The sequence below is a fragment of the Myotis lucifugus genome, unplaced genomic scaffold (assembly GCF_000147115.1).
Source record: "Myotis lucifugus unplaced genomic scaffold, Myoluc2.0 scaffold_216, whole genome shotgun sequence".
Classification (NCBI taxonomy): domain Eukaryota; kingdom Metazoa; phylum Chordata; class Mammalia; order Chiroptera; family Vespertilionidae; genus Myotis; species Myotis lucifugus.
In genome coordinates this window covers 1,395,855-1,408,064 of record NW_005871264.1, presented here as the reverse complement: position 1 = coordinate 1,408,064, position 12,210 = coordinate 1,395,855, and the positions used below count along the sequence as shown (strand labels likewise).

The 12,210-nt window shown below is 49.0% G+C and overlaps 1 protein-coding gene across 1 annotated transcript in view; it reads left to right on the top strand.

Annotated features, from left to right (window-relative positions):
• The window catches only part of BEND3 (BEN domain containing 3), a 24,458-nt gene extending 12,958 nt beyond the window's left edge, over positions 1 to 11,500 (top strand). The window contains exon 3 of the mRNA XM_006098016.3: positions 5,721 to 11,500. Within this exon, the coding sequence (XP_006098078.1) occupies positions 5,721 to 7,970 (2,250 nt within the window). The 3' untranslated portion in view covers positions 7,971 to 11,500. The remainder of the gene's footprint in view (positions 1 to 5,720) is intronic.
• The last annotated feature ends 710 nt before the right edge of the window (positions 11,501 to 12,210 follow it).

Here is a 12,210-nt window from a genome sequence, read left to right as displayed (position 1 = left end):
CTTGACCTATGGTCCAAACACGTGGCCCCACGTGGCCTGAGTTTTAGAGTTCAGGTGCATGTAGTTGAGTAGGATTGAAAACCACGAGAATGTTGTAAACATCTTGATCACGCCCTTACTTTGCCTCGTGGAATCTGTCTATAAAATAAAGACACAGCTTGTGGGCACTGTCACTGTCTCTCAGAGAAGCAGCGTCCCACCGAGACCCAGCTTTCATTCTCTTGTCTGTCTTTTCTAAGCCTTTCAGCTGCCCCACTCAGGTTCACCCTTGGCCGTGCTGGCGTGGCACACTCAAATTTCTCTATATTGGTAAAACCTCCTAGTTATCTCATGATCCACGGGACCGCCAAAGTTATTTTGGTATAATAGAATTTAAGGTGCATAAGTTGCTAAAAATCTAATTTACAGTCTGCAGGAATGAGCACATAAGGCACTTTGAATTTATTTGGGCAGTGCTTTTCAACAGTGACCCACAGCCGTAATCCATCTTGCAGAGAAATACAGCTCACATATATGAGTTTACATGTAATTATGTAGCTACACCCAGAAATGAAACAAAACTTTCCCAAATTTAATTCATGCACAGTGCACTGTGGTATTTTCTATTCTATTTTCTTTCATACTTCCTCCTTCCCTCCCTCTTTCTTCTTATGCTAGTCATGATCCATCAAGTCAATTGCACCAATTTACTAATGGGTCATGACCCACTGTTCCAAACACACTGCATTAGGGGTAAGATTTCTAATTATCTCTATCCCTTCCTTTTTCCAAGTTTCTGATGCGTGTATTTGGGCGGGGAGGCTTCCTTCCTTTCCTCCTTCCTATTCCTTTGCTTTCTGCCAGATAGCAGAACAAAAAAATATATTAAGAGCTTAAAACCCCACCTCTAGCTCAGTTGTCCTGTACTCCTCCCCTGGCAAACAGGCCTGTAAGATGCACCTTCCGTGAGTGAGTTACCCTGCTCCTGGTGCTGAAGGCAAGCTCTCTTGTTTACCAGTAGAGAGTAATCATTACAACTAGTTTTATAAAAGGCCCATAGGGTTACCTCTGCTCTGGCTTAGGAGTAACATCCTATATAATAAGAGAGGGATATGCTAATTATCCATTACACTGTAACATCACCACCAATCTGCAAGTGGTGGAGAGCTACAGGAGGGCTTCAGCAGCGAGCTACAAGCAGCGGAGAGCTACCAGCGGCGGTGGGCAGGTGGCTAGCTGAGGCAAGAGGCAGCGAGCTACTCACGCACGGATTCGTGTACAGGGCTACTAGTTATTTAATAATATCATAAACCTGGCCAGTGTTTCCCAGTGGGTTAGAGCAGTGGTCGGCAAACTCATTAGTCAACAGAGCCAAATATCAACAGTACAACAATTGAAATTTCTTTTGAGAGCCAAATTTTTTAAACTTAAACTATATAGGTAGGTACATTGTTATTAACTTAATTAGGGTACTCCTAAGGCTTAGGAAGAGCCACACTCAAGGGGCCAAAGAGCTGCATGTGGCTCGAGAGCCGCAGTTTGCCGACCACTGGGTTAGAGCATCAGCCCATGCACTGAAGGGTCGCGCAGGTTCAATTCCTGATCAAGGACATTTACCTGGGTTGCAGGTGGGGTGCTGCAGGAGGCAAGCAATCATTGTGTCTCTCACATCTCTCTCTCTCTCTCTCTCTCTCTCTCTCTCTCTCTCTCTCTCTCCCTCTCCCCCTCCCCCTCTCCTTTCCTTTCCTCCCTCCCTTCCTTCCACTCTCTCTGAAAATCGATGGAAAAAATGTCCTTGGGTGAGGATTAACGATGACAACAAAATAATAATCATATTGTAATAATGAATATTAAGTACTTATGTACATTAAGTCCTCACAACCCCACGAGACCGGTACATTATTTATCCCTGAGTTATGCACAGGAAGCTGAGACATGAAAGGTCATGTAATGTAACAAGGTCACACAGAGGACAGACAGCATGACAGTTGAGCTGAACACTTACCCACTCCTTTCACCTCTATAGTCAAGTTATTCATGAAGCTAGTGGCCTGTCTGAACTGCTCCTCTGTCTTAAGCATGTATTTGAGAGTGGTAGAACCCCTTGCTCTGCTTTAAACTTCCTTGTATGTGGTTAACTGACATTCATTGAGCTTCTCTGTGTCCCAGGCACTGTGCTTGGCACTGGGGGTAGACTCAGGAATGGCCTGCTCCCATCAGGTATCCATCCTGCTATTGGATGAGGATGGGGATAGCTTGGTGAGGAGACCCCAGGAGGGAGTAGGGCAGGGGCAGGCTCCCCAACCCAGCATGTCCTGCTCCTGTGCTCTTGGGAAGTGGGGGGAGGGGAGAGGTACAGGAGGGACCAGTGCCTCTGACCCTTCATCAGCTTAGACAGATGAACCCTGAGAAAGTATTGGGCAGCTCTGTGGGATAATTAAAACACAAGAATTCCTATATCTTCAGGTTCCTAGGAGAGTAAAATAGCTTTTCTTTGGCATGGTTATCAACAGAGATATCAGAGAAAAATTAACCTTTCTGTAATATGAGTCATTATTTTGTTATCTAAGAGGGTCAAGAAGTAGTTGATTAATTTAAATGAAAATAGCATGGAAGTTTAGAAGGATCAAGGTTTTATGATGATGTGACCTTGTGGCCTGTTTTCACCCTGGGCCTACCTCTTCTCACACCATGTTGCTCACCTGCCACTGTAACCCCCGCCTCTTGAAATTGTTCCTTGCCCTGCAAGAGGAAAAACCTCACATGCTGTTTGATGCGGCATGAGTTATCGGAAGGTTAACAAATGACACTGAATCTGCCTGGATGAGGAAAACGGAGAGCAGGCCCTGGAGAGGACCAACGCCCACTCCGGAGCTCGTTCGAAATGCAGACCCAGGGATCAGGATCTGCATTCTAGCAAGACTCCAGGTGACTGCATTTCAGAAGCCCTGGCTGGGCCAGCCGAGCCAGCCACGTTTTCCTTCGGATGCACCTTGTTCCCGTCCATCCCGCAGTTGCCTTGGGCACAGGCATGTCTGTGGACGTGAACCGTTTGCAAAGCTTCAACCCTGCCTGCTCCCCTGACAGCCACCAGTGCTTGCCAATGAGCTCTTTTGCTTGATTACACCCTGGAAAATATATTCCCATACATTTTGGGGTCAAATTCAACATTTGCCAAAAACAGCTTTATAAAGTTAGGACTGAAATACAATGAATGGCACATAAAGTGTACCATTTGGTAAGTTTTGACATGTGTATGTCAGTGAAGCCGTCACCACAATCAAGATAATAAACATACCCATCATCAGCTACCATTACAGTTTCAGCCCTTTTGCATCCTCCCTGCACACCACATAACTTCTAATCTGCTTTTTGTCACTTTTGATAAGTTTGTATTTTCTAGAAATTTATGTGAATGGAATCCTATAGTATGGTATCTTTTGTTTGGCTTTTTTCAGCATAATTACTTCGATTTATCATGGTGTAACAGTTTTATTATGAGTAGTATTCCTTTGTACGAATATAACAGTTTGTTTATATACTTGTTAATAAAAATTTGGGTTGTTTGCAGTTTGGGGCTATTTACAAATAGGGCTGCCATGAACATTTGCGTAGAAGTATTTATATGATCTTGTGCTTCCATTTTGCTTGTAAATAAATTCCTAGGAATGGAATACCTGGTTCATATGGTCCATGTATGTTTAATTTTCTGGGAAGTACCAAGTATTTCCCGAAGTGGTTCTATCCCCGCCAGCAGTGTCTGAGGGTTCCAGTTCCTTCACCTCATCTCCAGCACTCTTTATTGTCTTTTTTATTACCCACTCTGGTGGGTGTGATGTGGCATTTCATTGTGGGTTTTTTGTTTGTTTGTGTTTTTTGGTATAGCAAAGGTGGAAATTTATTGAAGAACAAGTACAGAGTCCCATGTGGGTAAGGGGAAAGAATCTCGGAGGGGGAAAGAGTCCCCACATTGTGCTTTGATCTGCACATTAATAAGCGTCCTTTATGTGCGTATATGCCATTTATATATCTACTTTGAAGTGGCTGTTGAAATAACTGATTGGGTTGTCTGTTACTGTATTTGAGAGTTCTGTAAGTATCCTGGGCTCAAGTCCTTTATCAGATAAATGATTTGCCAGTATTTTATTCCATTCTAAGCTGTTTTTCATTCTTTTTTTTTTAAAAAAAATATATATATTTTTTTCATATATTTTATTGATTTTTCACAGAGAGGAAGGGAGAGGGATAGAGAGTTAGAAACATTGATAAGAGAGAAACATTGATCAGTTGCCTCCTGCACACCCCCTACTGGGGATGTGCCCGCAACCAAGGTACATGCCCTTGACCGGAATCGAACCCGGGACCCTTCAGTCTGCAGGCCGACGCTCTATCCACTGAGCCAAACCGGGTAGGGCTGTTTTTCATTCTTTTAATGGTGTCCTTCAAAGAGCAGAAATTTTTTATTTTGATGAAGTTCAATATATCAATTTGTTCTCTTACGGTATGGATTGTGCTTGTATTCTAGGAGATTTTTGCCTAAACCAAGGTCACAAAGGATTTCTCGTATGTTTTCTTCGGGAATTATTAGAATTTTAAGTTAGGATTTGTATTTAGGTCCACAATCCGTCTTGAGTTCATTTTTGTGTATGGAACATGGTAGAATAAGCCAGCACCGCCACTGACTTGCCTTTGAACCTTTCTCAAAAACCGCCTGTCCACATGTATGTAAATAAGCCTCTTGAAATGTTCAGGGCCTGGCAGTGGGGAAACTACTGATGAAAGCACTGAGAACTCTGGGTTCCCAATGGTCAGGGTGATGTCTGTCCCGTGGTGGGGTGTGGAGTCCAGCTTTGAGGTTCTTAAAGAGTATCTTGAGCTTCCTTGGGTGTCTGGCAACAAGGGGCCTTCAGTGTATACCATCCTTGGGCGAGTGGAGGAACCCGTCCCTCAGATCTTTGTTGGTAAGTCTTAATTCTCTCACAGACCTCTGTTGAGCAAAGTGGGTCATTCATAGCAAATACCCTTCTGAGATGCATAAGATACATGTTAATTCATTACAGACTGTGGGTGACTTAGGACAGTGGGGCTTCCTTTCCTCCTGGAGTTCTGGTTGAGAAGGGCTGCTGGACCAACAGGGAGACCAAAACTTAGAACCTGGGAGGCCCCATCATTTCATGGACTCTCAGTAGCACGGGCTCTGGAACATCTGGGCTAGCCCTTTTCCCATCGAGATAAGATGTGATTCCAGGCGGTGGTGGAGTTGGCAGCACACTGTCACTGCCTAGACCCCGTTCTTCTGTGCCCACCACTGGGCATCTCAGCTGTCCACGTGGAGTTGCCTGTTCGCCTTGAGGCTGCGGTCAGTGAGGTCACCTGCCCAGGAGCTCCTCATTCCCATGGTCTCCCTCCCACCCCCAGCAGGGTTCTTGCCCGGCCTTGCCAGCCATGGTGCTCTGTCTCCTGTCGGGCCCTGGGTAGAAAGTCCACCGCTGGTGTCCCACAGCAATTCGCAGCCTTCCGGGTCCAGTTGGAGCCTCTCTCAGGAAGTAGGGGCATGAACAGGTTCACACTGAGACGCGTGTTTGTATTCGTGGTGCATTCTGGACAGAGTGGCTCCAGGGCGAGGGAACCGGCTCCTCACGTGCTCCTGCAGTTGACGTTGGCCCCTGTATGTGTGTGGCACAGACCTGTGTCGAGTGTAGTAAATCGGAACATCCCCTAACACACCTTTTGTTTTCCAGGCGCTCCTAGCAGGCATGAGGAACCGGGAGAACAGCTCGCCCTGCCAGGGCAACGGGGAGCAGGCCGGCAGGGGCAGGAACTTGGTCTCTGCGTGGCCAGGTGAGGAGGAGCCCTGCCATGACACGACCACCCCCTCCTACAAGAAGCCTCTGTACGGCATCTCGCACAAGATCATGGAGAAGAAGAACCCCCCTGCGGGAGACATGCTCAGCACGTATGAGCTCTTGGAGAAGGCAAACCCCAGCAACAGCCCCTCACCGCTGCGGCTCCTGAACGAGACACAGAAGCGGGACAGTGGCAGTGCAGCCTCGGCCACCACTGACGGCGACCCCAACATCTACTTTCTGCTCCAGAAGATGTTCTACATGCTCAACACACTCTCCTCCAGCATGTCCCAGCTGCACAGCAAGGTGGACCTGCTGTCCCTGGAGGTGAGCCGCATCAAGAAGCAGGTGAGCCCCACGGAGATGGTGGCCAAGTTCCAGCCACCCCCCGAGTACCAGCTGACGGCCGCCGAGCTCAAGCAGATTGTGGACCAGAGCCTGTCAGGCGGGGACCTGGCCTGCCGCCTGCTGGTCCAGCTCTTCCCCGAGCTCTTCAGCGACGTGGACTTCTCTCGCGGCTGCAGCGCCTGCGGCTTCGCAGCCAAGCGGAAGCTGGAGTCGCTGCACCTGCAGCTCATCCGCAACTACGTGGAGGTCTACTACCCCTCTGTGAAGGACACGGCCGTGTGGCAGGCAGAGTGCCTGCCTCAGCTGAACGACTTCTTCAGCCGCTTCTGGGCCCAGCGGGAAATGGAGGACAGCCAGCCAGCGGGCCAGGTCGCCGGCTTCTTTGAGGCCGAGCAGGTGGACCCCGGCCACTTCCTGGACAACAAAGACCAGGAGGAGGCCCTGTCCTTGGATCGGAGCAGCACCATCGCCTCGGACCACGTGGTGGACACGCAGGACCTCACCGAGTTCCTGGACGAAGCCTCCTCGCCCGGCGAGTTCGCGGTCTTCCTGCTGCACCGGCTTTTCCCCGAGCTCTTTGACCACCGGAAGCTGGGTGAGCAGTACAGCTGCTACGGGGATGGTGGCAAGCAGGAGCTGGACCCGCAGAGGCTGCAGATCATCCGCAACTACACGGAGATCTACTTCCCCGACATGCAGGAGGAGGAGGCCTGGCTGCAGCAGTGCGCCCAGCGCATCAACGACGAGCTGGAGGGGCTGGGGCTGGACGGGGGCAGCGAGGGCGAGCCCCCACGGGACGACTGCTACGACTCCTCCAGCCTGCCCGACGACATCTCCGTGATCAAGGTGGAGGACAGCTTCGAGGGCGAGCGGCCCGGCCGGCGGTCCAAGAAGATCTGGCTGGTGCCCATTGACTTCGACAAGCTGGAGGTCCCGCAGCCCGACTTCGAGGTGCCTGGCGGCGACTGCCTGCTCAGCAAGGAGCAGCTGCGCAGCATCTACGAGAGCAGCCTGTCCATCGGCAACTTCGCCTCGCGCCTGCTGGTGCACCTCTTCCCCGAGCTCTTCACCCACGAGAACCTGCGCAAACAGTACAACTGCAGCGGCTCCCTGGGCAAGAAGCAGCTGGACCCGTCCCGCATCAAGCTCATTCGCCACTACGTGCAGCTGCTCTATCCCCGGGCCAAGAACGACCGCGTCTGGACGCTGGAGTTCGTGGGCAAACTGGACGAGCGCTGCCGCCGCCGGGACACGGAGCAGAGGCGCTCCTACCAGCAGCAGCGCAAGGTCCATGTGCCAGGCCCCGAGTGCAGGGACCTGGCAAGCTATGCAGTCAACTCCGAGAGGTTCCGAGAGGAATTTGAGGGACCCCCGCTGCCCCCCGAAAGAAGTAGCAAAGACTTCTGCAAGATCCCGCTGGACGAGCTGGTGGTCCCCTCGCCCGACTTCCCCGTGCCTTCGCCATACCTGCTGTCGGACAAGGAGGTGCGCGAGATCGTGCAGCAGAGCCTCTCGGTGGGCAACTTCGCCGCGCGGCTCCTCGTCAGGCTCTTCCCCGAACTCTTCACGGCCGAGAACCTCCGGCTGCAGTACAACCACTCGGGGGCCTGCAACAAGAAGCAGCTGGACCCCACGCGGCTCAGACTCATCCGCCACTACGTGGAGGCGGTGTACCCCGTGGAGAAGATGGAGGAGGTGTGGCATTACGAATGTATCCCCAGCATCGACGAGCGATGCCGCCGCCCCAACAGGAAAAAATGTGACATCCTGAAGAAAGCCAAGAAGGTGGAGAAGTGACGGTACCCTGGGGCCTGAGCCTTCCTTCGGAGCACGTGTATGGTATCCAGACACGCACCTTATGGCAGTGGGAAGTGGCTTACTACTTTTGCACACAAACACCCACCCAACCACAAGAACGAAGCCTTACATTTGGTCTTTCTTACTTCCGACCTGTGTCCCGAGTTCCCCAGGGGTGCAGCCAGTTTGGGGATGGCTGAGCTGTGAGAGCCGAGGCCTCAGGAGCAGGCTTCTCTCTCCTGGCTGTCCTCCCCTTCTTCTCAATTTGAAATGCAAATTCAGCAACTCTTGTTCCTCTTCCCACATTTTACATCTTCCATTTTTATCAATTGTTTTTTAATTAAAAGGAAACCCTTTTTTAAAAGATCATTTGGGCTCTTTGGGGGCCAATTTGCTTAGGGGAAAAAAAAGTCTTTTAAATATTCATGGTGAAATACTGTTAGATGACTTCTGTTGCTGGGATTTCTTTTGAAGGTGGTTTCAGATTTATGAAATTTTTAGCGTGGCCATGTTTCTGCATGGTGGCCAATAATAGCTTCAGGGGGCATAGAGACCAACCTGACTGACCTTGTCTTTATCTCTGATTTTGAAGGGTCAGGATGCCCCTTGGATGGCAGTGGAGGGAACGGGGTGGCGTGACATCCTTCCTGACCATGTTCGCTCCCTCCCTCCGCTGTAGTGCCGAGGAAGGGGCTTCCTGGTGGCCTGGCCTGCTCGTTGTTGCTGGGTGGGTCGGATGCTGTGCTCACTCTCTGTAGACAAGAACACTGGATGATGATGATGAGATGAATGTAGATAGACGTGGGAACACGTTCACAGTGTCATTTGAGCTGTGTCCTTCCATTGCCCCCTTCCCTCTCCATACGAGGAGGCTGGTTGGAGAGGCCGACACATGTCCTTGGAGAACTGTGTGTGTAAATTAATTGGCTTCTTGTTTGATGTAAGGACGGGTCCCTTTGGTCTCACCACGAACTGTTTACTTTCTGTGTGTGTATTTGTACAAAACCTGGGTTCTGGGAGCCATATGGCGACTTCACCACAGCTCTGTGTTAGCTCCTCCGATCAGTATGCATCCTGTTCCTCAGGGCAGGCCCAGACCCTCAGGCCCTCTTGGGGATGCCCGGTATTGGAAGGACACAGATCATCTCAAATGGGGATCCCATGTCCCTTCCCAGGGTCCACTCAGAGCTCCCCCCTCAGACCCCCTAGAAGGCCCTGCTGTCCTACATCTTGGCCCCTTGCCTTGAATTGTGACATTTCTTCTCTTCCCACTGGTTGGGAAGGTCAGACTATTTTAGGCCAGTGGCATGTTCTCCAGGAGTTCTGACCAGGAAATTCCCCAGTAGTTAGAAGTTCTTGAAAACAATACTTTTATGGACCTGACTTTGGGGGCCAAATGCCTAAGAGGAAAAGGAAACAGTTTAGAACTCAAACTGAATGCATCATACCAGAAACCTGGAAACATGAATGAATCACACAGGGTAGTCATAAAACCCTGTGGCTTAAATATTGGCTACCTTAAAATGCAGAAACAACAGAAACAATCTGTGAATTGTCTTTATACAGCTGACAAGGACCTCGGTTCCAGTGGCTGTAGGACAGCATTTTGCCTGCACCCAGCAGGTTTGTTTGTTTTAATATATATGACAGGATTTTGAACAATGTTTACGTGTTGACCTAGCTTTATTAAATTTGCTTTTAAATGTCATTTACAGATTGTTTCTGTTGAAACTGCAGTCCTAAATTATTGAAATTTAGAAATGCACAGGGATTGAATGACTCTCCCACCCACCCACACGTGCACTCACACATTTCTTATTAAAAAACAAGTGAGTGATGGGGACCTACATAAACAACTTCAACTTCTTTGTGCCTGGAAAGAAGAAGGGACTGGAGCAGCCAGGAGGTTCACCCCACGCCCCCTCACCTGCGCCTTTCTCTATGCCTTAGTCTCCCAAACACACAAATGCACACATGCACACATGCATGCATATACACACATGCACACACACGCCCTACCCCCTACCCAAAGATGGCAGTGGCACTGGCCGCCAGCCCTGCTGGTTGGAGAGTGCCGAGGAATTCGTTCTGGTCTCTAGGATGTATCCGAAAGGATTCCAAGCCATGTGAAAATTGTCCTGCTTTCCAGAGGGTGGAATGTGACCCTGCAACTTCAGAAGCACAATCATTTTTTAAAATCCTATGTACCCACGTTAAAGAAATCAACAGGTTCTAGGTTCTAAGAATGAACTATGTCTCCGTAACCTAGATCATGTTTTTGGAAACTGTATTTGGGTGGTTTCCTTTTATACCTTTCCTGTGTAGGGCTTCTTCCCCGCTCGCCCGCGCCCCCCCTCCCCCCAATCTTAGTGTCCCTTTCAGTGAAGAGAGGTGGCCACACTCTGGGAGCTGTTTGCTGTCCCTCCGGACTGTTGGCAGGAAGCGAATGCAGGCCCTGTGGCCTGTATGGTGCCCTCAGTTCCCCAGCCATGCATGTGGGCTCAGGGGCAGTTTTTACATGAAGCAATATAAGTACAAACTACTTATTTTTTTTTGAAATGTAATGTTTTCCATAAAATCTGTTGGCAAATCCCTTCCCCCTATCTAAATTTTTTGGTTTTCACTTGTTTTTCGGGGTGTTCTTTTGCCTTGTATCTGGAGAAGTAAAGAATTAGCACAGACACATTCTGATATTAAGTGAAATAGCAAGTCACGTTAGGTGGTAGTGTCCCTCGTGTTCTGTGTTAGGAACTTTTAAAAGAATGTATGAAGGTAGTCCTGAATGTACTATGTGTTCTAATCCTGCTTCAGTTCACTTTGGCTGTGTCTACATGACAGCAGCCATTTGACAGGGAATAAAGTCGTGTCTTGTGTCGAGGGTGTTAGTGTGCCCCTCCCCATTCTGTGTCAGCCCTGAACCTTCCTTTCTGTAAGTTGAGGGGGAGGGGTATCATGTCAGCTGCAATCATCAACCCACCAATGGGATCTACTGAGTGATGAATGGATTAGCTGTTTAAATGGTAAGAGTCACTGGCCTGACCAGACCACAGCATGGCACCAGGTTCTTGTAGAAATGGCCTGTTTCCTCCTTTCCCCAAAACGTTTGCCTCTTGCCTGATGGGGGAGGGGGGTTCTCAAGATCCCTGATTGGAGCCCATTGCACTCTCTCCCTGCCTGTGTAGCTAGGTGATATGAAGTGGGGCTGGAGGCCAAGGGCTGTTACTGCCATTTAGAAATACTTGCCTCGCGTAGATCCAGCCTTAATGTTTTTCTGACATCCTAGTGATAGCAGACCCTGCACAAAGTGGATATCAGAGTTAATACTGTGAGGAGACAAAATAATGAGCATAGTTTTACCAAAGATAATGAACTATCACATAATGTCTGCATCTTACCATTGATTTGAGTGCATCCTTAGAAAACTGAATGTAACAAAAACCCAGGACCTTTTTGGAAATTGTATGCTCTCTAGCAACTTTGTGTGAATTTTTATACAAGCACTGTTTTATGAGTTATATAAAATGTTTAAAAATAGAAAAAATATGGTCTCGTAACATCTTATTTCCTTAGGGAAGACGTTTCTTGGTCTGTTTGTCTTTCTCTGCGGCCTCCTCACTGCTGGGGGGGGTGGGGTGGTGGGCGGGCATGAATGCTTGGGGCACCCCAGCCTCTGGGGCTTCCACACTTGGGGTGTCGGGGTGGTAGCTCACAGGATTTCAGTTTGTCACAGCTGAATGACTGAGAAGTCATGCCAGAAGCCGGTCCATCCTTGCTGCTTGACACAGTCGCTGCAGGAAAGAAACATCTGCACAGCATATGTTTCAAGGGACCTGGCTTATATAGCATACTGTTCTTAATATGTTTGCTCCCCTTAGCACTATGTGTTTTAACCAAGGTCACCTCTCCCAGAAAGGTTGTTTCCCCAGCTAGGGATTTTTCCCTGAAGTTAGGGAGGGGATAAAACCCCTTAACTAAGTGCCAGGCGGGTAGTTAATCACTTTAACTACAAACAATCATGCTTAACCTACATAATCTTTACTCCCTGGAATGGAGATAAGAAACACCCTAACCTTTGCAATAGAAATTGACAGGATTAAAATCGACTGGTATAAATACAGATGTAACAAGACAATAAACACCAGAACTTGGCTGGAGATCCTGGCTAGAGATCCTGGCTAGGCTGCTGATCAACTGAACGCTGTCTCCGTGTCATTCCTTCATTGTCGACTCCGTCCGCACC